General features: G+C 44.5%; 1 protein-coding gene and 1 long non-coding RNA gene across 3 annotated transcripts; both read left to right on the top strand.

Moving 5' to 3' along the window:
• Nucleotides 1-123: 123 nt before the first annotated feature.
• Nucleotides 124-10890, top strand: DEDD2 (death effector domain containing 2). Of its 2 annotated transcripts, none has more exons than XM_081200562.1 (6): nt 124-275; nt 1235-1894; nt 2315-2425; nt 2728-2856; nt 8528-8923; nt 10016-10890. In XM_081200562.1, exons 2-5 carry the CDS (start codon nt 1420-1422, stop codon nt 8899-8901), a joined length of 1089 nt encoding a protein of 362 aa, XP_081056688.1. In that variant the 5' UTR covers nt 124-275; nt 1235-1419; the 3' UTR covers nt 8902-8923; nt 10016-10890. The 2 variants fall into 2 exon arrangements, with proteins under 2 accessions (XP_081056688.1, XP_081056689.1); XM_081200563.1 differs by having other exon boundaries at nt 214-292.
• LOC308590617 lies at nt 2922-7785 on the top strand. Its single transcript, XR_014009799.1, has 2 exons — nt 2922-4592; nt 4934-7785. It is a non-coding gene; the product is annotated as an uncharacterized lncRNA (long non-coding RNA).
• Nucleotides 10891-25543: the final 14653 nt, after the last annotated feature.

Below are 25543 nucleotides of genomic sequence, written 5' to 3'. Positions count from 1 at the left end.
TGTCCGCGTGAGCCGGGGGGAAGGCGACGCACGCGCCGCCGCCAGCAGTTATTAGGACTGGCGGCAGGGTCTGCGCCTGCGTAGCCTGGGATCCTGCGACGCCAGGTGGGGGAGTGGAAGACGTTTGACAGCCCGGGCGCATGCGCGACGGGTGAGGTGGGTGAAAGAACCCTCCCTGCGCTTGAGGTTCGGTTGGCGCAGGCGCAGTCGTGTCGAAGCTACCAGAAAGATCGGAACGGCGGCGCCGTCTGGCTGTATCGGCGGAGGAAGACCCGGTGAGGGGGATTTATTCGTGTATGGGATTTATTTTTATTTTGGGGGCCGGATAGAGAAAAGGGTATGGGATAGGAATGCTGACAGAGGAAAGGAAACGAGGCGGGCGGGTTCTGTGGTGCGGCTTTGAGAGGAAGGTGGGGGGACGGATGGCTGAGGGAGCCGTTTTTCCCTGAGGGAAACCGGGAAACGGGGCTTGGGGGGCCGGCAAGAGAATATAGGCGAGGGAGGCAGAGGAGCGTCGAAAAGGGGAACAGCTGTGAGGCGACGAGGGCGGAAAAACACTTGAAGGAGGCGGGGGGGGGGAGGTGTGTATGTGAAGAGCCGGGGGGGGGAAGAGTCTCGTCTGTGTGGTGGGGGGAGGGGAGTCCCAGAAATGCCCTCGCGAAAACATGGAGAGGTAAAAGGACACGTAATTGCGGCGGTGGTGTGAGCAGGAGAGAGAAAAACAACAACATCGGTGGGAGGAGGGGAGGAGGAGCCACGCCCAGAGGAGCCCCACCCCCGCTCTCAGAGAGACTGTTTATGCAAATAGGGGGCGGAGCCTTGACTGGGATAGCGGGGGGAGGGGTGTTTGGATGGAGAAGGGGAGGTCACTGCGCACGCCAAGATGGGGCTGAGCCGCAGGCACGGGGCTCGTCCACACACCCCTCGGGCTGGTTTGTGCTTGCCCTTGTGACAAGGGGGAGGGGAGACTGCTGCGTCCTGTGGCTGCTGCTGCCGCTGCTGCCATCTTGTGGCGCATTTTGGGCCCTGCATCCTCTGGAGGAGGCAGCCACGGCAGCGGCCTTGAGAGAGGATTTTCTCCCCTGTATCTTTGCAGGTTCACTCTTGGTTGGGACTCATGGCAGAATTAGAAACGTTTTATCTGTGTTATTCTGTGTGTATTCTGCCTCTTAAGCAGCTTTTTAGGGTGGGGCAAAGTGGTATGCCCTAATCATCCACATTTCTCCTTTTACAGGCATTTGTGGAGCAGTGTTGGGATCCTTCCTCAAGACCTCTATTTTCCCGGCTCTCTTATAACGTATTATAATCATACACAGCCTGCCAAAACGTGTCTCTTTCCTGTGGTGTTCAGAGCACAGCACATCTGTTCTGTTCTGTTAGCTCATAACAGTAAATCCCTATTGGGGTTAGTGTCTCCATATGGCTGACATGAGAAGGCCAATCTTTGCCCACATATGGGAGGAGGAAGAATGTCTAGAGTACTATGGGATGATTTCCCTGCATCGAATGTTTGAGGTCATTGGTTCCCAGCTTACAGAGAATGACATGGATGCACTCTCTTTCCTTCTGGATGAGACACAGCCTTGGACTCACCCGTTGGATCCTGCCCTTTGGGCTGTGGCAGCAGCAGAAGAGAGTGGTTCTGAGACTACCTCACCTGTGCTGGAGAGCTGGAAGAGGAAAAATCAATGGCGATGTAGCTTGGGCAAGACTGATGGCAGTCTTGAAGTTGCTGCTCAGAGGCAACTGCCCAAGAATGGTGTACAACTGCTCCTGGAGCTAGAGAGGAGGGGCAAATGTGATGAAACCAACTTCGTGCAGCTTCTGCAGCTCCTGAGAGTACTGACAAGGCATGATCTGCTGCCATATGTCACTATGAAAAGGCAGCGTACAGGTACTGAGCCAGAAAAGTAGAGAGCAAGTGGGTAGTATCTGTTTTCTGAGCATAGATCGGTTGAAATTAGTGGACCCAAGTCGCTCATTTCAGTGAATATACTCTGAGAAAGACGTAACATTGTATACAAGCCAGTGTCATTAACTTTGACTTCCTGGCTGAATTGAGTGAAATAAAGTTCCTTCTTGAATGAACATTATCCTAGCTTCCAACTCAGCTTTCTGGCCAGAATTTTAGCAATAGAAAGATAGGGGGGTGGATATCTTTATGGTATTATGTCTGCTATTGCTTAGCTCAGAATATTCTGATTCTAGGCACTTATGAACTGATTTGACAGGTTTGATGTTGCTTTCTTCTAGAACTGTTTTTCCCAGTTGACATAGTGTCTACCTTTTGATATTTTTTTTTAAAAAAACATAGTTTCTCCTGAGAGATACACCTATGGACCATCTGTCCTTTCATCCGACCGGCAGATGGACAACTGTCTCAATTCAGCCTCTGCAGAGCCTCGAAATGATCAGTGGGAGACAGGTGTGTGAGTTGTACAGCCTGCAGGGGTGGCGGGGAGGTGTATGGTTTCATTCCTTTTGTGTAGTAAATATACAATGCCATCAGTTTTTACGTAGCTGTTTTATGTCTTGTCTGCTACAATTGTGGATACATTTTTACTAGTTTATAACTTCTCTCCGATGAAAGGCAGCAATTTAAATAGTTTGCATTTGATATCAGATTATTTGGAGGAGGGGGTTAGGAGTAGTAGCTGTATGGAATCTGAGCTTTCCTTGCCAGGCTTTGGTGTAAATAATTGCCTATGCCCGGCTTTTTCTCTCTAGGCTCCAATACGAGCAAAAGGAAACGAGTAAGCAGAGGCCGGTCAAAGTCTACTTCCCGCCGGCGGCGGGGAGCTAAATCAACTAATGCTCCAATGCAGGAGGTCCAAACTCCCACGAAAGTCACCTGTGGTAGGTGTCAGCCTTGCATGTGCTTTTTTTCTGGGGGCGCCCTTGATTTGAACAAAGTATTTTTATAATGCCATGAAACCATTCTAAAATGCTCATTAGCAGCTTGGTTTCTGTTAAGGGTCTGATCAGTGATTCATTTTCTCTCTGGCTGGAGCCAAATGGGGAAAGGGTTGGGGGGAGGAAAATATATATATGTAGCTGCAGTGCTGTCAGTTTTGTTCTATGTCAGTGAACTTGAGTTTTGGCTTGCACTATTAATTTCTGTACAAATCTGGCAATAGGACTTCATTCCAGTGCAGTTGGGGAATGGGAGCTTTGGCCCCCTCTTTGGGGTGAGGGTGGGAAGGTTCTAACCCACTCCTTGTTATGTTGTCTTCAATTCCCAGGGTTCTGTTCGGTACCTATTTTATTGATAGTGCTCTAGAAGGTCCAGCTCTATTTAGTTACTACTTCAGTTACATACCCTGCCCTTCAGGCATAATTTTCTGAGAGCAACATAAGACCAAAAAGAAAGCTTTATAAATGAGGAAAGGATGCCTTCAGACTACTAATCCCTTGGCACCAGTTGCTGGGAGGGATGTGGAGGCTGTTAATGTCAGTACACCATTACATGTGATATGCTGGTTTTGGAAAGAGACTGGTTTAGCTACTCTGATGTTATTTTTTGTAATAACAAAACACATCATGCCCTATAACATGAGGTAGTTTCATTCATGGTAGTTGCCATTTTTCTGCTTCAATCATCTCCAATTAAAAATAAATTAAAAATAAATGCAACTTTTGCTGAAACTATATATTTCCAATTAATTCAGTGAATTCTTCAGAACAGTGAGGTTCTGGAGATTTTTGATGTGCGGTACATAATTTTGTATAGAATAACATAAAACTATTTTGAGGATTATGAAGCTAGTTATCTTCAGAAAGTACGATTCCTGAGCAAGGGAGTCATGAGTGCCACAGCTCCGGCACTAAATAGTATTAAGAGGTGGTCAAGCTTATGAATGACTTTGTCCACATTCTTAAGTTGTTTCCAAAATTGTACGTGCTCACCAGTAACATAGCTGTAATATTTCCTGGAGAGCCTTGTTGTACATCTTTCTGTTAGACTCATCTGTTGAGTTTGCATGTTTATTTTATAGCACACTATACTACGCACTGGTTCTGTATCAGACTTTCGAAAGGGGTTAATTCTCCTGACTTGGTCCGTAACACCAACCCATCAAACTGGATTTTTCTTAAATCCCAGACTCGCCTCTGAATTCATATTAAAACTCAGTTAAGTGAATTATATCCAAATTTCTGGCTTGATTTTAAGTTCAGTGTTGAATGTCTATTTCTAACGCCAGCATATACCCTTTTCTAACTTAGAGCTTCAGATACATGTTGCTATATGGAGAGATGTTCTGTATAGGGAAACTGTGAAACATCAATTTGACAACACACACACAGTGTTTACAGTTTTCTTACCCAGAAATGCATTGTGTTGCACGTAACATTTGAAGCTGCTCTCACTCAGCAGGTGGGTGCTAGGGGCTGGTGTAGGATCCCTACATAGCTCAATGTGCTATTGTCTTTGTGTCAGTGCAATGCAAATGAAACAAAAGCGAATGCACAAAAACACTTGTCTTACCATCTGACCAATTTACAGGCAATGGGTTCTAACGAAGAAGGTTCAAAAATAATACAATGAGTGTCAAAACTGCAACTTCAAGGTGCAGCTATAAGGCTTCTGCCGGGTAGGTGCAAGGATCAAACTGTAAGCTCCATTCAACACTAGATTGTTGCCTGTATACTTGATGATGTTGCCTTGCTTCACTGGGGCAGAGCTTGACCCTTGTTTTCCAGGCAGCTGCTTCTGAAATAAGCTCTGCATTTTATAACCCTTCTGAATTGCACACCTAAGCTTGGGAGTTTGAAACTGATCTCCTTTTCCAGTTTGCAACCTCCTGAGCTATTTCAGCCTGCAGAAGCTAGAGCTTAGTTACTGAAAAAGAGCATACAAACCCCCAAATGATCTCTTTTTTTGTTGCTGCTTGATTTCTGCCAATTCTTTCTCAATCCACCATTTAAATTCCAGGTTACTAAGCAAAAGTTGATGATAAAGAGACTCTGTCTCTCTTGTGCACTCCTCTCACAGAATGGTCTCGCAAAGGTAAATGAATCCATGCACCCAGATTTCCACCAGTTCTATGTGAAAGCAAATCTGTGTTTAAATGTGTGCTGAGTTACCTATTTCCAGAGGAACCACAGGCAGCCCACCCTGCATGCCAGCCTCTCAAACAGCCAATTTGTAAAGGCATGTTGGCTATTCTCGTGGTCAGTGGGGACAAGGCTGCATTGGCAGCTCCTGGGATTGTGATCGTGTACAGAGCCACTCAAAACTGGCACTGTAGGGGGCATATGCTGCAAACCTCCAGCAGAGTGACGTAAACGGGCTGGGCGTATTAAAACTATGAGGACTGTGCCTCTTGTGGGACAGTCATCAGCTGATGTCTCAAGTGCCAGTCAAATTAAAGGTTTTGCTCTACTAGATAGAAAAGCAAATAGCTCCCTTATCACGTGATCCCTTAGTTATGTTAATAGCTACTGCTGCAGATATCAGGCCATTGTGAGCTGCTATGGAATCATCCTGGGCTCCTGTTAATCCTTTTTCCTTAGGGCATAAACATTCCCTTAACTACTTTACCTGCTTCCATCAGTTTTCTTGGACAGTTTTTCCTCTGGCTGGTCAACATTTATCATTGATGGATGATCTGCTAACAATTAATAGTTCTAAAATCTTCCACACTTCTCACTTCAAAATCCACTTGCATTGCTTGGTTATTTCTCTCATGATAAATCTGTCAGCACAATGAATGTTAACCTGCATTGATACATGTGCCATTTGGTGGTTGTCAAGAATAAGGAAGAACATGCACCCTGTGTCCTTGCAGTGAGAATTCCCATGTTGTGTCTGGTATCTGCAGCAGTCGCTCTTTATCAACTTACCTAGAAGTGAGGCCAGGGTTTTCACACCATTTTGTGTTCTTTTGCCATATTGAATCTCAGAATGATTTCTTGATGTTGCCATGTGCTAAAAGTCTTGAACCATGTTTCTCTCGGTCCACAGTTGAAATTCATCCCTGGAAAAGCATAAGTATTGGCCCAGGCAAGCGGGCCAAGTACCAGACACTGGCAAAAATACCCAGACAAACTAAAAAAAGCAAAAACTTAAGTGTGGCCCTCATGATTATTTCAGCTGCCTCTTCACCGCTTCTCCTATGTTAGAAGCGACCTGCATCTGGACCCTGCAGCGCTCTTGTTAAACAAGCTGTGAGGGACACTGCCTTGGACTCTGGGACTTGTTGCCTTCTGCACAGTGGAGGCATTTTTGCGCGGTTAGCATTGTCTGTAATGGGTTTTGCTGGCCTGTAAATATGTGTGTCAAAGGTGGGTGGGGTAATGTAGTATATGGAATTGAACTGAATTGGTACTCTATGCTGTTCCCAGTTCTTTTCTGGAAAACTGATAACTTGAGTTTTCTAATTCTAATGCTGAACACACACTAAAGGGTTGCATGGATGATGAGGTGACAGGCCTCAATCTCTGAAACCATCCTACTTTAGTGGTAATTAACTTGGGGGCTTCTTCACTCTTGTTACTGTGATTCAAACTTGGGAAAAGACATTGGCAGAAGCCTCTACAGTATGTGGCTCAGTGGCGTGTTTTGAAGCTGTCTATACTTCCAAACAGAAACCACAGTGGGATTATTTCACTGGGACTGGGGCCTGAAAGTGGAGGGTTGGGTGGGTACTATGTTGTTTGTGCTGCCTCAGTTGGTTTCATTATTGCTTATATAGGTCAAGTGTCTAATTAGATGCAGCTGCTCAGGGCTTGCATTACTACTGACTGAGCATGGCCATGGAACAATTAACGACCTTGTACAACTGAGTTGTGCAGAAACCCTCTCCCCACAGTCTTGCAGTTGATGTGCATCCTGCTTGTTTTGAAATAAAAGCTGTGGGTTCCCCCCACCATGGTCAATAATTTGAGGCTTTTATCCTGTCCTGGGGGAGGAAGAGCCCTCCAGGCACTTAAGTGAGACATAACTGACTCAAGAGGTGCCAGTATGTTGATGCCAACTCTGACAGCTGCTATCATTCTTACTTCAGAGAACTGTTTATATTGGAAAGTGGGTGGGATGGGTATTTAGATGAAATCGTATGCCAAACCATGGATGCAAAAGTTGTATATCTTAAGCTGAGTACAGTACCAATAAAATGAAACCTCTCAGTTACTCTGCATATAGCATATTGGGTGGGAGCTTGTGGTTGGAATGTGAGAAAGGTTTCCAGTGGGTCCTACAGCCGAGCTCTTAATGTGCTGCCCTATCAAGGCAAAGCAGTTGCTGGTGTACAATGTCAAGAGAAATTGTGGACATCTGTTCCTTACTCAAGTTTTACAGTACATTGTTTATTTTGGGGTGGAAATGGCACTGCTCTTAGTATAAGCTCTAGGCTTTTTTACATGGACAATTGTCAAATTCAATTTGTCGCACAGCTCTGCTGTTGCCCATCTGGAAAGAGGGGTTCTAATTGTCATGCTGGTTGAAAACTAGCAACCGGCTACCAAAAGCTGCCTTGTAGCTAACTCGTATGGGTGGGTGTGGGCTCCAGGCCGTACAAAGTTGCTGGTAAAGGGCTGTGACTGCACTTTGAGTTAATGCTTCTACAGGTGATGACCACAAGACACAGAGAAATTAAAGCTGACGGCCTTGTTGAGCGTATGTAATACACCACCTGCCTCATTTTTTAAAACATATCCTACTCTGTATTTGTTCCATTTCTCCCTCCCTCTTGAACCTTTTAAATTTTCGGCTACAATGCTGATAATACCTTGGGCAACTGAACAAAACACAAACCTGCCCAATGTCCATAGTTACAGCTGAACTTCAGTAATTGCTGGGGCATCTAGAGCATGGTAGTACACATCTGTTGCAGCAAGTCACTCACGAGATGGCTAGAACTTAATTAGCTAAAATTTCAAGTTTTTCCTGCCAAAGAGTCCAGCTGGCTGTCAGTAGTTAGCTTTAGTTCAGGATCTCCCCAAGTCGTTTCCCTACCAAGTCAAGAATGGCTCATGGCCCTTAATAAAGCAGTGGTCCAGTTTGATAATGCCGTCACGTAACAACAAGCTATATTAACTTGGAAAATTTATTTCCAAGATTTTGGATTGAAAATGGCGTGAAGCCTTTTGAAGAATTTGCTGTTGTGGATGACTTTTCAGGATTGGTGCAGATAGCTCAACAAAAATGATTTGGGGGGGGCAGTACTAGAGTAATGTTTCTGGAGTGAGAATTGAGATGTTTTTAGTAAGTGATTATTGGAGTTCAGCTGTAACTTTGTGCCAAAGGTAGACTTCAAAAACGAGAGTGAACACCCCTTGCTGGGACTGACCATCTTAAGGAACCTGAACTCTTCAGGAGTCTTAGGTGGCCTGCATCTTCAGCTTGGTTGGTATTGATGTTCAGCACCTGCTCATGGCTGTTGAACAGCCCAACCCTGGAATACTGTTGCATGACCATGTGTTTGTCTGCGTGCTCTGTTTGCGACCTCCAGCTCTAATGCCGCTCTTTTTCTTCCTTTCCCCTCCCTCTCTTTCTCTCTCTCTCTGTTCTGTGTGTCTTGTTCAGACATCCGGCTCCGTGTTCGTGCAGAATACTGTGAGCATGACCCTGTCTTGCGTCAGAATGTGATGTCAAACAAGCAGAACCATCTGGAGCGGCAGTTTGATGTCTTTGGGCAGTCCAACACCATCCTGAAATCCCGTGACTTGGGCTCAATAATCTGTGACATCAAGTTCTCAGAGCTATCCTACCTTGATGCCTTCTGGAGCGACTATATGAATGGCTCACTGCTAGAAGCACTGAAAGGGGTTTTCATCACGGACTCTCTCAAAGAGGCCGTGGGCCAGGAGGCTATCCGACTGCTGGTCAATGTGGATGAAGATGATTATGAGGAGGGTCGCCGTCTGTTACTGGAAAGCGTTATTCCCCAGGCCTGGTAACTTTAGCTACTAGGAAATTTAGGTATGTTCCCTCCACTTTGGCTTGCAATTGTATCTGTCGTCTTCACACTCTCCGAAAACTTAGCATTTCCCCCTACTTGTCAGCTGTCATCTTGCTCCATTGGCTCAACACAGAAGATTAATTTTGCGAGTGGCGTTAGGGGCTTTTTGTCTGGGTATTGGTTGACATGAAATGTCCAGTGCTTCAAGTTCAAGTCAGTTGAACAGTTATATTTCCAAACTACAAAACCAAAATAGAGTTACATCCTGTAATTACTAACAGAAGGTAATGTGTTAGCATATTTTCTCCTTCATCTGTAAGTAAGCATGTATGTAGGAAACCTTTTCTGTATACTTCACCATATTGAAGTTTTGGGGAAAGGTCCCTGATTTGCATATAAAATAAAATGTGTGTGTGTGTGTGTGTGTGTACACACACTTATATATACATAAATGTAAAAATCAAATAGTTTAGCTTTGCTTTTAACTAATAAGCCAATGTTTCTGCCAGGACAATTTCAGATGTTCTGCAGTTGAACTATTTTCACAAGTGATACTAAATGACACTGCAACAATATGTGTTTGTCCTAATTTTGAGACTTGTTCAGTTTCCCAGAACCTGCTGACTAAGGTCTTCTATTGATTGATTGGTGCAGGATAGGGTGGGAAGCCTGGGGCCTCTAGATGTTGCTGGACTGAACCTCTCATCTTCCTCCCTGACCTTTGCCAATCCTGGCTGGGACTGATGGAAGTTCAACAACATTTGGAGTGCCACAGGCTTGCCACCACTGATGTAAGGGCTAGCTCCATTGCTGCTGTTTTTCAGCAAGACTTGGGTCCTCCATATATATTTTATTTAAACATTTTTGACAGAAATTAAAATTGTGAAAGTTGAGATTGGTTTTCTTAAAGCCCTCGAACCAGAAAAAATAACCAAAATAGAAGAGTATCAGTAGCATAAATCCCATAGGTGTCAGCAAATGAACAGAGTCCCAAAGGTTCTCTGGGGGTTGGGTGGGGGACCAGCCCTCCTGGTGCCTGGATGACAACAGATAAATGTGTATGGAGTTGGCATCCATCCTGGTTTTCACTCTTAATCTTTTTCTTCTCACAGGGCACTTCATTTTTACTCCCCGATTACCACATGGCTTACGTGAATTGGATGTAGACTTCAGGAAGGAAATTTCTTTTTAGCCAAGAAACCTTTGTCCCGTCGCGGGGCAGGGCTGGATCTTGACAGCGATGGGACTTCAGGGAGTTAGAATTGTGCTGCAGCTGTTCCTTGTATAGGTTGAAGCTTTGAAAGAGCAACTGGGAATGGTCTTATTTGACATTCAGGTGTAAGTAGGGCTTGGCTAGAGGCACCCACTCAGTGTGGATTCCTCATTTTGAAGTGAAAGGGACAGCTTTTGGAGAGCCATCTAGTCCTGATAATGAAGCAAAAAAGGGGCGTTGAAACCCTTTTGGAATAAGTTGGTATGTGCATCATGCTCACTACCAGTACTTGTGTTTTTGACCTCTTTTGCAGAGGTGGAGAGCATTCTCATTTTGCAGAGTTGCAGGTACACCTCTCAAGGCCAGTAGCAGGGCATGCTATGTTGCCTACTTTCCTGGAAAAAGAGAAATAACTTATTTTCCTTCAAATCGGAACCTATGGGTGGGCTTCCATTCTTAAGTATACATCCAAATCCCATGGCAGGAGAGCCAGTGATGATAGAAGTGGAAACTTGAGTCATTTTTTGGAGGAACTTGTCAGTTCTGTGGCTATTTGTACATAATATAAATAATAGGGTTCAAAAAAAGGTGGTGCGGCCGCCCGTTCTGGTTGAATTTCTGAGCTGAGGACACTGCTTGACTGCAGTGGGAGGGCCAGAGGCCAGAAACATGTAATTTAAAAAGTTGTATTTTTTTATATAAAAAAAGACTTTTTTGACAAACGATTCTTAATGTATTGTATTTGCAAATGTCAATAAAGAATAGTATTTGCAACCGCTTGGATTCATATTTCAGTTTTACCAGGATCAGAGGCTGAGACACAAGAGTCCTGGCTTACAGTCGCTGCTGTAGTGATTAAACCTTGCTCCCTGTTCAACAAGGAAAGGCAGTTAGGCTGGTATGCCTGCTGCCAAAGGGAGTTCCCGGCCACCCAAGAGTCACTGAGGTGACTAGTTTGGCAAGGGGGCAGGGCCTATACCCTTCCACACAACAGATAAGCCTATCCCAAGAGCAAGGGGAGGAGGAGCAAGGACATTTAGAGTGAATTCCTCCATTCTTTATTAGTGAGAAGTTGTTAGAGATGATGGGAGATACTGTTTTGGAAGCCAAGAGCCCTTGCCTACCCCTAGTAGTCTTTGGCCAAGCTGACAAAAATTGGGTGAGTCAGTCTTGCTGAGGACCTGGTCATAGAAGCCGTAGAATCACAGAGTTGGAAGGCAAGCAGAGGGCCATCTAGTTCAACCCCCCCCCCCAATGCAGGAATCCTGCCCACAGCCATCCCTGGGTGGGCTTGGACCATCAGCCTTCTGGTTAACTTGTAAGACGCACTGACCCATTGCCACTGCCTGACACTGCAGACTAGAATACAGAGGATCCAGATACCGGCCACAGACTCCTATCTCTGATACATTAAAAATCATCTGTTAATGTAGAATAGGCAAGTACAGCTGTCGGGCTTGGCTATCCAGATTCCAAGGGGGTGGATGCTACCAGGGAAGGCAGAATACAGTGACACTGAAGATTCTCCACTAAATGCCTTGGCATTTAGATGTCAGCCATCAGCCAAAGAAATTGAATTGGCAATAGCCCAGTACATCAGGTTTTTCTGCCTTCTGCTGTTTATGTAATGCTGAAGGCGGCGTTTCAACTGGAACTGGAGTTCTTAGCATGATTCGCAGCCTCAAAATCAAACCTTCATACTACCCCCTGGTGTCACCCTCTTTAGGCCTCAGATCCTCCTCTCCCACTTCTTTTTAGTCATTTCAGTGTTTGGTTTGGTATTTTCCCGACTCCAAAACCATTCTAGACCTATAAATCATTACCAAGATCCTGCAGAGGTGTATACAGTATATGAAAACAGACACCACCTCCCATCCACTACTTCTGCTTCTGGGAGGAGATCCCGCAGCTTATGTCTTGCACAAACAACTTGGATGTATGCCTGTCGTAATCGAGTCTTTCAGAGGCTTCTACTCCTTTCCCTCCCCCCCCCACCCATTAGACAGGAACAGCTGTGGGCCCTGTCGGCTGCCTAAGGATGCCAGCTGCTGACATTGTAAGTGTGTTAGGCAGAACAGAGGCAAGGAATAACACGAGCATCGGCACCTTCAAGAAAAAAAATCATGGCATGCGCTTTCACAAAGTAAAGAGAGCTGAGCCCCTTTATGCATAAAGTGCCATTAGGATCTGGCTATGAGACTACGCAGAGGTGCAGAAAGGGCCTGAGCTTCTGGTCTTCCTCCAACTTGTTGAGTCACAGACTTCCCTCTGTAACAGGGTCTGGGGGACCTGTGGCCCTCTATAGGTGGTTGAGATGTAACTTCCATCAGCCTGGGGGGCCCAAGGGCAGGGATGATGGGAGTTGTGGTCCAGCCACATCTAGAGGACCACAGGTTCTCAGCCCCTGACCTAGTCCCTGGTGTGAGCAAGCATTTGCCGATGGGATAGCTCAGTCGGCAGAGCATGAGACTTAACGTGAGTTTGAGCCCCACATTGGGCAAAAGATTATTGGGTTGCAGGGGGTTGGACTAGATCAGTGTTTCCCAACCTTTTTCTGACTGTGACCCCCTTCCAACCTTGTTACCTTCCTGTGGACCCCACCCTACTGATTGAATGGTAGCTATTTAAATGTTTTGTTTGTAAAAAGAGGGATATCCATCTTCCATGTATTGTAAAAAGTAAACAACACTTATTTGACTCCAGTTATTTGACACAGAGGGGGAACCTACAGATAACAGTCCAAAAGCATACCCTCCAACATATCTTTGATGAAAATAGGAACGTCCTATTCTTTAATAATAAATAACTATTTATACCCTGCCCATCTGACTGGTTTGCCCCAGCCACTCTGGGTGGCTTCCAACATATATAAAAACATAATAAAACATTAAACATTAAAAAATATTCCCTATACAGGGCTCCCTTCAGATGGCTATGGGATTGGATAACTCCGCACCCTCCAACATTGCTCCAATGAAAATAGGGATGTCAAGGAAAAGCGGGATATTTTGGGATCAAATCAGAAACGGGGATGACCTCAGTAAATCTGGGGCTGTCCCTGGAAAATAGGGACACTTGGAGGGTCTGCAAAAGGCACCAGGGAGTTCTGTATATATGGGAGAATTTTAAAAAGCAAGTGGTCCTCACTGACCTGGTGCAAAAAGATCTTGTCATCCAAAGAAGCCCTGGCTGCCTAGATAAAACACTATAGCACCCCAAAAACTTTACCTCGCCTGTCTTTGGGTCCAGTATTGGACCACTTTGATTGGATACTCCCAGCCAATGTGGACAGACTCCTCTGAGCTGGAAAGCCCACCATTTGCCCTCTTGACCCGTGCCAGTCCAGACAAGGTGTGGGCCCCCCTAGATGACATCATTAATTTGTCCCTTGGCACGGGGACATTCCCAGGGGAGCTGAAGGAGGCAGTGATGCGTCTGCTCTTAAATAATCTAGATCCTTTAGATCTAACCAATTACCACCCGGTTTCGAATCTTCCGTATCTGGGTCAGGTGATGGAGAGAGCAGTTGCTGAACAGCTTGGTGGATTTCTGGATGAAACATCAGCCTTGGATCCATTCCAGTCCGGCTTCCGCACTGGTCATGGGACCGGGATGGCTTTGGTCGCCCTAACAGATGATCTCCGTAGGCAGCTGGATCAAGGCGGGTTGGGGCTGCTGATCCTTTTAGACCTGTCAGCAGCCTTCAACATGGTCAATCATGAACATTTGGACCACCGCCTTGCCGACGTGGGGATTCAGGGCAGAGTCTTACAATGGCTGCGCTCTTTCCTTTCTGGTCGGGGACAGAGGGTGGCATTAGGGGAGGAGCTATCGTCGCGCCACTCCTTGGTGTGTGGAATGCCGCAGGGTGCAATTCTCTCCCCAATGCTTTTTAACATCTTTATGCGCCCCCTCCCCCTGCTTGTCCGGAGCTTTGGTCTGGGCTGCCATCAGTACGCTGATGACACCCAACTCTATCTGTTGATGGATGGCCAACCTGACTCGGCCCCAGACACACTGATAAGATGTTTGGAAGCTGTGGCTGGATGGCTGCGTGGGAGCCTTTGGAGACAGAGGTCCTCTGGCTGGGTCGGGACAATACGGGGCTGGGGACCCAATTCCCATCTCTTGTGGGGGCGCAATTAGTGCCAGCGCCTTCTGTCAAGAGTTTGGGTGTAATCCTCAACACTTCACTTTCTATGGAGGCGCAGGTTGCAGCTACAACAAAGGCGGCATTTTCCCATCTCTACCATGCTAAGCAGTTGGCCCCTTACCTCTCTCACCCTGATCTCACCTCTGTGATCCATGCAACGGTCACCTCCAGGCTTGATTATTGTAACTCGCTCTATGTGGGGCTGTCCTTGAAACTGACCCAGAAACTTCAGCAGGTGCAGAATGTCGCGGCGAGACTCCTTACGGGGTATTCGCGGTGGGATCACATTCATCCAGTGCTATACCATCTGTACTGGCTCCCGGTGGAGTACAAGATCAGGTTTAAGGTGCTGATTTTAACCTTTAAAACCCTATACGGCCTAGGACCCTCGTACCTACAGGACCGCCTCTCCCGGTACGCCCCCGGAGGAACTTACGGTCTGCAAATAATAACAACTTGGAGATCCCGGGCCTCAGAGAGATTAGGCTGGCCTCAACCAGGGCCAGGGCCTTTACAGCCTTGGCCACAGCCTGGTGAAACGCTCTGCCACAAGAGATAAGGGCCCTGCAGGATTTGACATCTTTCTGCAGGGCCTGCAAGACAGAGTTGTTCCGCCAGGCCTTTGGTAAGGACTCAGCCTGACTCCCCTTTTCTTTTTGTATAAGAATATGAAAGAGGCCTCCCAGCATTCTCACAGGCCCATATAAGATCAGCATAAACAGTTGGGCCGATGAGCACTTACTGTTCCCAACCCTAACCCTGCAGAAAGCCATCTAATTAGACTTTAATCTGATTTTGACCTGTTTTACCAGGCAATTTAATTATTGTTTGATTTTATACCAATGTTATATATCTGATGTTAGCCGCCCTGAGCCTAGCTTTGGCCGGGATATAAATAAAAGTTGTTTATTATTATTATTATTATTATTATTATTATTATTATTATTATTATTATTATTATTATTATTACTACTACTACTACTACCTGAGAGTAAGGCCCACTGAACTCAGTGCAGCTTTCTTCTGAATAGACACTTAGTTATTTACTAGATGCAAGTCAGCAGCACCAAACGACCCTGCCTTGCAGAGTCAGGCCCACGCTGCCACCTGGCCCAGCACTGGCGGCAGCTATAAGCAGTGGGCAAAACAGAAGCCTCAGCGATCTTGTAAACAAACCAGACCTGCTCCAAGAAAATGCATGTGGCAAAAAGAAGCACTAGGCTGCCCCCTGGTGGCCCGTCCCCTTACCTGCTTGTGATTGGCAAAACAGATAGCCAGCCATTTACGTAATTTTCACCTGTGCCCCACTTGGATATGCTGGGACATCCCCCCCTAGGGGGGGGCATATGGCCCCCGGTTGGGAAACACTGGACTAAATGACCCTTGTGGTCCTTTCCAACTCTGTGGTCACTGTTGCATCACCAAAATCCCCTGCGTGGGCCAAAATCCCCCATGTGGCTTTGCAAGTTTCCCCATTAGACCCCTGATGTTGCAGATGTAAAGGGGGAACGCAGGGAGACTTGCAAAGGCAGCTGCTTTAAGGCAGTCTCATGTTCCCTTTGGGAGAGTGGAGATTGTCTTAAAGACGTTGCCTTTGAACCAGCTTCTCCCCTCCTTTATTTATTTTCCCTTTTTTAATGGTCTGAAACTTTATTATTATTATTATTAATTATTATTATTATTATTATTATTATTATTATTATTATTATTATTATTATTATTATTAGTTTTCACATATTACATTACAATATGTACCAAAGCCAACACCATTTCCTCCCCATCCCCCCATACATTTACATTTCTATTTGCTCAGTCCATCATATTATTCTTTTCTCCTCCCACCCACTTCCCTCCGCCCCCACTCGATTTCCTCCACATTGTACAATTTACAGTAATCTTTGCATTCTACAACCTTCTCAAATCATCTATATATTCTTATTATCTTTCCTTACTAATTTTTCTTCCATCTGGTACTTCACGTTTTAATCTAGGCATATTAGCACATCTAATATGCTAATATTAGCATATCTTTTTTCAAGGAATATTTTGCCATATATTCATCGAAACATTTCCACTCCTTTTTAAATTTTTGATTTGACTGATTTCTTATTATAGCAGTTAATTGTGCCAAAATTAAATATTCATTTAGTTCACGAATCCATTCTCCCCTCCTTTAAAGGCTCTGCCACCAGGATCAACCTTTGACAACCCTCCAGACATTTTGGACTACAATTCCCATCAGTCCCTGGATAATACAAGAAGGTGAGGGAAGTTATCTGCTGGGAGCGGGGGGCGGGGGAGCACAAAAGAACACCCCCAGAATGCACACAGGCAACCTCATTCTTCCCTGTGCAGACCTTTCACTGGAAAGCAGGGTCCTGGGTGAAGGTGTGGCGTAACACTGCCCCACAGAGGATCCTTTTCCCTCTCCCCACCGTGCTCGGGCCTTGGGACAGTGAGCACATGCGCTAATAATAATAATAATAATTTATTATTTATACCCCGCCCATCTGGCTGAGTTTCCCCAGCCACTCTGGGCGGCTCCCAATCAAGTGTTAAAAACAATACAGCATTAAATATTAAAAACTTCCCTAAACAGGGCTGCCTTCAGATGTCTTTTAAAGATAGGATAGCTGCTTATTTCCTTCACATCTGAAGGGAGGGCTTTCCACAGGGCAGGTACCACTACCGAGAAGGCCCTCTGCCTGGTTCCCTGTAACCTCACTTCTCGCAATGAGGGAATGCCAGAAGGCCCTTGGAGCTGGACCTCAGTGCCCGGACTGAACAATGGGGGTGGAGACGCTCCTTCAGGTATACTGGACCGAGGCCATTTAGGGCTTTAAAGGTCAGCACCAACACTTTGAATTGTGCTTGGAAACGTACTGGGAGCCAATGCAGAGCCCTTAGATAAAGGTAAAGGAACCCCTGAACATTAGGTCCAGTTGTGGCCGACTCTGGGGTTGCGGCACTCATCTCGCTTTACTGGCCGAGGGAGCCGGCGTACAGCTTCCGGGTCATGTGGCCAGCATGACTAAACTGCTTCTGGCGAATCAGAGCAGCGCACGGAAACGCCATTTACCTTCCCGCTGGAGCGGTACCTATTTATCTACTTGCACTTTGATGTGCTTTCGAACTGCTAGGTTAGCAGGAGCAGGGACCGGGGAATGGGAGCTCACCCCGTCACGGGAATTCGAACCGCCGACCTTCTGATCAGCAAGCCCTAGGCTCTGTGGTTTAACCCACAGCGCCACCCGCGTCCCTTCAAAAACTGAGAAGAAGGGCAGAGCTTTCAGATTTTGTCAGCAAGGATTTGTAGGGGATGTGTGCCCACGGGAGAGCAGGCCATTATATCAGACTCTCGCAGCTGTAGTCTCAAGTGGGATTATTTCCCATCACAGCCAACCCGGGTCAGAAGGGTGTTGGAGCTCACGCCACACTCCCATCCCAGAGGGGCTACTGAGATTTTCCCCTCAGTTATCTTTGGACCGTATGCTTCCCAGAAGACTTAGAGAAGGTTAAGAGAAACGAGCAAGAGCCTGGCTCCCAAAAATACCCGGGCCAATGTGTTTTGGCCAATTTTTTTTCTGTTTTATCAGCTCAGGGCGTCCTTAACCAAGATCTCCTGAGCTGAGATAGGGTGGCAAAAGTGGCCTCCTTAATTGGTAAACTGCAGCTTGGCTGAACGTGGATGCAGATCAAGCCCTGTAACCTTGCCTTGTGGAAGGGGATAAATTCTTCGGGGAATCCTTATTAGTGCTTCTCGACAGTACGGAAAAGGCAGCAGGCCACACCATCCCCCCCACAAAAACTCCCTAAGTCCTCCATACCTCCTCCTAGTTTTTCCTGCAGCTGGTGTAGCCTAGTGGCTAAGATGCTAAGCTGTAAATCAGGAAGTGCCCAGTTTGAATCACTAATTACCGTATTTTTCGCTCTATAAGACACACCAGACCACCTAGTTTTTGGAGGAGGAAAACAAGAAAAAAAATATTCTGAATCTCAGAAGCCAGAACAGCAAGAGGGATCGCTGCGCAGTGAAAGCAGCAATCCCTCTTGCTGTTCTGGCTTCTGGGATAGCTGCGCAGCCTGCATTCGCTCCATAAGACGCACACACATTTCCCCTTACTTTTTAGGAGGGAAAAAGTGAGTCTTATAGAGCAAAAAATACGGTAATCAGTTTGAATCACTAATTAATTCACTAAGTGGCCTTAGGCAAGGGGTTTTCTCGTAGCCTCAGTCCCCTTGCTTGGGGCATAATTATAGTGACTACCCGACAGGGCTGTTGTAAACAGTTGTAGCCAGATGATGCATGTGAAGCTCTTTGTACCCTTGGAAGCAGCACAGAAATGCCAAGTTTTGCTTAATCCATGCAAATCTTCCACTCCAGACCTTCCTAAGGGGGCTGGCTAAGCCCTCTGTCTTTGGAGACAACAGGCAGTCTAATCTCTTTTTTAAAAAAAATAATTTCTATACTGCTCTTCATCTGAGGATCACAGGACAGATTACAACATAAAAACCCTAAGACAGAAAGCGTCTCCTACACACACACACACACACACACACACACACACACACACACTCAACCTTAGAACCCATCAGTGGGAGGAACCAATACTTTGGCCATGTGTAGAATAGTCTTCCACAAGCTGGTGCAAACCATCTCAAAAGCTCCTCCACTGGATTTTCGCCCACATATGTAGCTCAGTTGGTTGAGCATAAGACTCTTAGCCTCAGGTTCGTGAGTTTGAGTCCCAAGTTGGGCCAAAGATTCCTGCATTGCAGGAGGTTGGAATCGATGACTGTCCCTTCCAGCTTGACAATTCTATAATTGCGACAGGAAAAAAACACCCCATCAGTGGTAAAGCATCTACTAGACCAGCCTTTCTCTCTCTTTTTTTTAAATGATATTTATTAAATTTCAGAGAAAAAAAGAATTACACAAAAACAAAAAATAAAAATACAAGGAAAATACAAAATATAGAAAAAAAGAATAAAAAACACTTAAAAAGAAGAAAAGGAAAATGAATCAATCTTTCTAAAGCTTACATTCATATCCTTGTTTCCCTGACCTCCTCATACCTCCCTTTTTTGTATTCCAGTTCAATTATTTAAGTCAGCAATTTCTTTCCCTCTTTGTTTTCTCATGATTCATTAACTTAATATACTGTAACTTTAAATTTTCACCTGTTATCAATCCTTTTTTACATACACCTTTATAGCATTACTGCTTAAACCACCTAGCTTCATTCCAACATCATTCTAACATTCATTAATTTTGCAATATTTCTGTAAATAGTCTTTAAATTTCTTCCAATCTTCTTCCACCGACTCTTCTCCCTGGTCTCGGATTCTGCCAGTCATTTCCGCCAATTCCATGTAGTCCATCACCTTCATATGCCATTCTTCCAGAGTGGGTAGGTCTTGTGTCTTCCAATACTTTGCTATAAGTATTCTTGCTGCTGCTGTGGCATACATAAAGAAAGTTCTATCCTTCTTTAGCACCAATTGGCCGACTATGCTCAGGAGAAAGGCCTCTGGTTTCTTCAAGAAGGTATATTTAAATACCTTTTTCAATTCATTATAGATCATCTTCCAGAAAGCCTTAATCCTTGGGCACGTCCACCAAAGGTGAAAGAATGTACCTTCAGTTTCTTTACATTTCCAACATTTATTATCGGGCAGATGATAGATTTTTGCAAGCTTGACTGGTGTCATGTACCACCTGTATATCATTTTCATAATATTCTCTCTTAAGGCATTACATGCCGTAAACTTCCATAACTGTTCCCAGTCAGCCATCATTATATTATGTCCAACATCTTGTGCCCATTTAATCATAGCAGATTTCACCGTTTCATTCTGAGTATTCCATTTCAACAGCAAGTTATACATTCTTGACAAATTCTTAGTTTTGGGTTCTAACAGTTCTGTTTCCAATTTTGATTTTTCCACCTGAAAGCCAATTTTCTTGTCCAAATTATATGCCTCCATTATCTGATAATAATGAAGCCAGTCTTGCACTTTGTTTTTTAGTTTCTCAAAACTCTGCAATTTCAGTCTATCTCCATCTTGTTCCAAAATTTCCCAATATTTCGGCCATTTGACCTCCATATTGAGCTTTTTCCGAGCTTTCGCTTCCATCGGTGACAGCCACCTTGGGGTTTTATTTTCCAATAAGTCCTTGTATCTTATCCAAACATTAAACAATGCTTTCCTGACAATATGATTTTTAAATGCTTTATGTGCTTTGACCTTATCATACCACAGATATGCATGCCATCCAAATACATTGTTAAAACCTTCTAAATCCAAAATGTCAGTGTTTTCAAGAAGCAGCCATTCTTTCCACCAGCAAAAGGCTGCTGATTCATAGTAAAGTTTAAAGTCTGGCAGGGCAAATCCACCTCTTTCCTTTGCATCTGTTAATATTTTAAATTTTATTCTAGGCTTCTTGCCCTGCCAGACAAATCTAGAAATATCTCTCTGCCACCTCTTGAAACAGTCCATTTTGTCCACAATTTGCAATGTTTGAAACAAAAACAACATTCTAGGCAATACATTCATTTTTACCGCAGCAATACGACCCAGCACTGAAAGCTTCAAATTTGACCAAATTTCTAAATCTTCTTTCACTTCAGCCCAGCATTTCTCATAGTTGTCTTTAAACAAATTCCCATTTTTTGCTGTCATGTTAATCCCCAGGTATTTAACTTTCTTAACCACTGTTAAACCTGCCTCATTCTGAAACCTCTCTCTCTCCATTGGTGTTAAATTTTTCTCTAAAACCTTGGTTTTTAACTTATTCAATTTAAATCCTGCAACTTGACCAAATTCTTGAATCAGTTCTAAAACCCTTTTGGTACTAGATTCTGGCTCCTGTAACGTCAATACTAAGTCATCTGCAAATGCTCTCAATTTGTACTGTTTAGCTCCGACATGTATACCTTTAACCAACTGGTCCCTTCTAATCATGTTCAGCAAAACCTCCAGGACCGATATAAAAAGCAATGGGGAGATTGGGCAACCTTGTCGTGTCCCTTTTTCTATCTTAAATTCTTCCGTCACCACATTATTTACAATTAATTTAGCCTTTTGTTCAGAATATATTGCACTTATACCGTTTTCAAAGCCTTGGCCTACCCCCATACCCTGTAAGTTCTTCTTCATAAAACTCCAAGAAATGTTGTCGAAAGCTTTCTCCGCGTCCACAAATATTAAAACTGCCTTAGTATTTATATTCACTTGTAATTTTTCTAAAATATTGATTATGTTTCTCACATTGTCAGATAAATGTCTACCTGGGAGGAAGCCTGCTTGGTCTTTATGTATCTCTTCCACTAACACTCTTTTTAGTCTTTTAGCCAAGATGTCTGGAAAAATTTTGTAATCCACATTGAGCAGTGATATGGGACGGTAGTTCTTAAGCTGCGTCTTTTCAGTCTCTGTTTTCGGTACAAGTGTGATATACGCTTCTTTCCACGACTCTGGTGCCCTTTTCCCCTCCATTATTTCGTTGCAGACTTCTTTCAAAGGTTGTACTAACTATTCTTTTAAAGATCTGTAGTATCTAGAAGTCAGTCCATCCGGTCCTGGAGATTTACCCAATTGCATATTCTGAATGGCACCTTCTATCTCCTGTTCAGTTATTTTATAGTTCAACATTAATTTATTTTCATGAGAGATTTTTTGTAATCCATTTGTTTTCAAAAATCGGTCTACGTCAATTTCTTTCTGTGGCCCTTGTGTATATAGTTGTTTAAAGTACCTCTGGAAGCAATTTCTAATCTCAGCTGGGTTCTGTATATTCCTTCCTTCCACTTCTAAATTTGTAACTGTATTTAATTTCTGTCTTTTTTTCATTTGCCAAGCCAGCAATTTCCCACATTTATTAGCCGACTCAAATGTTTTTTGTCTCATTTGTTTAATTTTCCATTCTATCTCCTGATTCATCATTTTCATGTATTGCACTTGATGTAACTTTATTTCTCTCAAAATCTCTTGCGACTTTGGTTTTGCTCTCAATTTCTTTTCACTTTCCTTTATTTTCTCCAAAATTTTATCCTTCTTCTCATTTTGGATTCTCTTCTTTAATGCATTCTGTTGTATCAAGAACCCTCTCATAACAGCTTTACTTGCGTCCCAGATTACTCTTTTTTCCACATTGGTGCTCATATTTATCTCAAAATAATCTCTCAAGGTTTTTTGGGCCTACTTAAACACTTCTTCGTCTCTAAATAAGGTGTCATTCATCCTCCATCTGAAGGAACCGGTTGGTGTTAGCCTTTCTCAACCTGTGGGTCCTCAGATGTTGTTGAACTACAACTTCTATCACCCCTAGCTAGCAAGGCCAGAGCTCAGGGATGATGGGAGTTGTAGTCCAACAACATCTGGGGACCCACAGGTTGAGAACCACTGTACAGTACTAGACAAAATAAGTTTAATTGCAAGAGTGATCCTGACTACTTTCTCAGTTTGGAAGAAATATGAGAACTGGAGAGTAGTCCTCAGCTCCGATAACCTTAAATGATGATGATGATGATGATGACAACGACAACGACATTTCCATGGCAGCCTGGGAGTTCTCCAAGCCCTGAGCTGTCTAAGTCTTGAAAGACCTCTCATCAGAAGCCTACCTTCAAATCCTGGTCTTGCCAGATCATTTTACCTCTGAACAGTGCCAGTTCCATGTTAGGTTCTCCCATTTGCTCTGTCCTTGGTACCAGCGCCTTAATGAAGGTGACAACCATTCTAATGATGTTCCCCTGAGTATGGAGAATCCCATCTTTTCATCTAGAGTGGACACGGAGCAATGGATCCAAACTACAAGAAAGAAGATTCCACCTAAACATTAGGAAGAACTTCCTGACAGTAAGAGCTGTTCGACAGTGGAATTTGCTGCCAAGGAGTGTGGTGGAGTCTCCTTCTTTGGAGGTCTTTAAGCAGAGGCTTGACAACCATATGTCAGGAGTGCTCTGATGGTGTTTCCTGCTTGGCAGGGGGTTGGACTCGATGGCCCTTGTGGTCTCTTCCAACTCTATGATTCTATGATTCTATGATTCTACTTGCTCACTGGAAGGACAGATCCTGAAGCTGAGGTTCCAATACTTTGGTCACCTCATGAGAAGAGAAGAATCCTTGGAAAAGACCCTGGAATTTCCTCTCCCCTCCAGATCCATTGTCCACATTGGGCCCTCTCATCTATCCTAAGTGATATTTCTAGGTCTTCTTTAATCCTCTCTATGAAGAGTGGAAACAAACGACTGCATTTTCAGAGTGGCAAGTCCACTGCTAGGATTGGGGACCTGACACACGCTCAGTCTTGCCATCCTTTGGCACCAGACCAATATGTAAAGTACAGATGTAGCTGATTTGTGTTCAAGTCAGATCGGGCATTCACCTAGCCTGGAACTGTCTACTCTAGCCTTCCCTGATCTGCCACCCTTGGGATGTTTTTGACTGCAGTTCCCATCAGCCCCTGGCAGAATTTGGTGGTGTACTTCTGGCAACAAATTGCGTTGCCTCTGCTTCTAGCCCATACGTACGTTTCCGAGCACAATTCAAAGTGTTGGTGCTGACCTTTAAAGCCCTAAACGGCCTCAGTCCTGTATACCTGAAGGAGCGTCTCCACCCCCATCGTTCTACCCGGACACTGAGGTCCAGCACCGAGGGCCTTCTGGTGGTTCCCTCACTGCGAGAAGCCAAGTTACAGGGAACCAGGCAGAGGGCCTTCTCGGTAGTGGCGCCCTCCCTGTGGAACGCCCTCCCACCAGATGTCAAAGAGAACAACAACTACCAGACTTTTAGAAGACATCTGAAGGCAGCCCTGTTTAGGGAAGCTTTTAATGTTTGATGTATTACAATATTTTAATATTTTTTTGGAAGCCGCCCAGAGTGGCTGGGGAAGCCCAGCCAGATGGGCGGGGTATAAATAACAAATTATTATTATTATTATTATTATTATTATTATTATTATTATTATTATTATTATACTGCAACCTGAAATGCTTTTGATTGAAAATTGAACCTTGGACTTTCACCCACGAACTATGGTAGCAGGATACTATCATCTCTCCTGTGATTGGGAAGGGTGGGATTCGAACTCACAACTTCAGCAATCTCAGGACTGCTTTCCCTGACTAAACACAAACTTCACCACATCATCTTTGAAACAGGTGTTTGCGAATCAGGGAGCAGCCGCAAATTAACAGCAGTCGCTGTTTGTCAAAATTGCCACTGGGTGGCTCCACTAAGCTACATATGTCCTTCCCTGCCACTCGGATATTTTGTCTATATTTGTTGAGTTTCTTTTCTCAGGCCCGTAAATGACTGTGATTTCCCCAATGATGAATCAATAATGCACCACTGCTCATTAATGAGGAGGACAGGATCTTGGATTGTTGCAGATTCCCTCCCCGATCCCATTGCAAACTTGCTCCCAAGTTGCAAAATTAATCCTAAGGCTTTAAAAGGCAGGGCACTGATATCAGAGCATAAGCCTGTGGTTTCTTGAGTGGCCTAGTGGTTAGCGGAGGCTGGGAACAGGGGCTGTGGCAAAAGGTCTGCATCTCACATCAATTTAAGAGCTACTTGTGTATAGTGCAGGCCCTCCAAGTGTCCCTGTTTTCCAGAGACAGTCCCAGATTCACAGAAACCATCCTGGTTTCTGATTTGATCCAGAAATATCCCGCTTTTCCTTTGGACATTCCTATTTTCATTGGAGTAATGTTGGAGGGCACAGAGTTTTGTGACCCCCGAGCCAAGGAGATACACAGAGGCGTAGCAAGGTCAGGTAGTACCTGGTGCGATTTTTTTTTTGTCACTTTTGGGGAATGTTGCCCACAGTTGTTGAGCTTTTTTAAGGGAAGATTGCCCAGAGTTGTTTAGCTTAAAATATGAGCACCAACTGCATAAAACAGGCGGATTTTCATGACGGCGATCTCACACCACTCGTGAAAATCCGCCCACCATGGGTGAGAGCACCACCACACCAATAATAATAATAATAATAATAATAATAATAATAATAATAATAATAATAAATAAATAAATAAATAATTATTTATACCGTGCCCATCTGGCTGAGTTTCCCCAGCCGCTCTGGGCGGCTTCCAACTGAGTGTTAAAAACAATACAGCATTCAATATTAAAAACTTCCCTAAACAGAGCTGCCTTCAGATGTCTTTTAAAGATAAGATAGCTGCTTATTTCCTTCACATCTGAAGGAAGGCCCTCGGCACTCCTTCAGGTACACTGGGCTGAAGCCGTTTAGGGTTTTAA

Source organism: Podarcis bocagei, assembly GCF_964188305.1.
Source record: "Podarcis bocagei genome assembly, chromosome: 7".
Classification (NCBI taxonomy): Eukaryota; Metazoa; Chordata; class Lepidosauria; order Squamata; family Lacertidae; genus Podarcis; species Podarcis bocagei.
This window is presented reverse-complemented; position numbering and strand designations above follow the sequence as displayed.

Coding starts and splice junctions, on each gene's coding strand:
- DEDD2 (XM_081200562.1), top strand. CDS start 1,420: ATGGCTGACATGAGAAGGCCAATCTTTGCCCACATATGGGAGGAGGAA. Junction 2,426..2,727: donor AAATGATCAGTGGGAGACAG/GTGTGTGAGTTG, acceptor TTTTCTCTCTAG/GCTCCAATACGAGCAAAAGG. Junction 2,857..8,527: donor TCCCACGAAAGTCACCTGTG/GTAGGTGTCAGC, acceptor TGTCTTGTTCAG/ACATCCGGCTCCGTGTTCGT.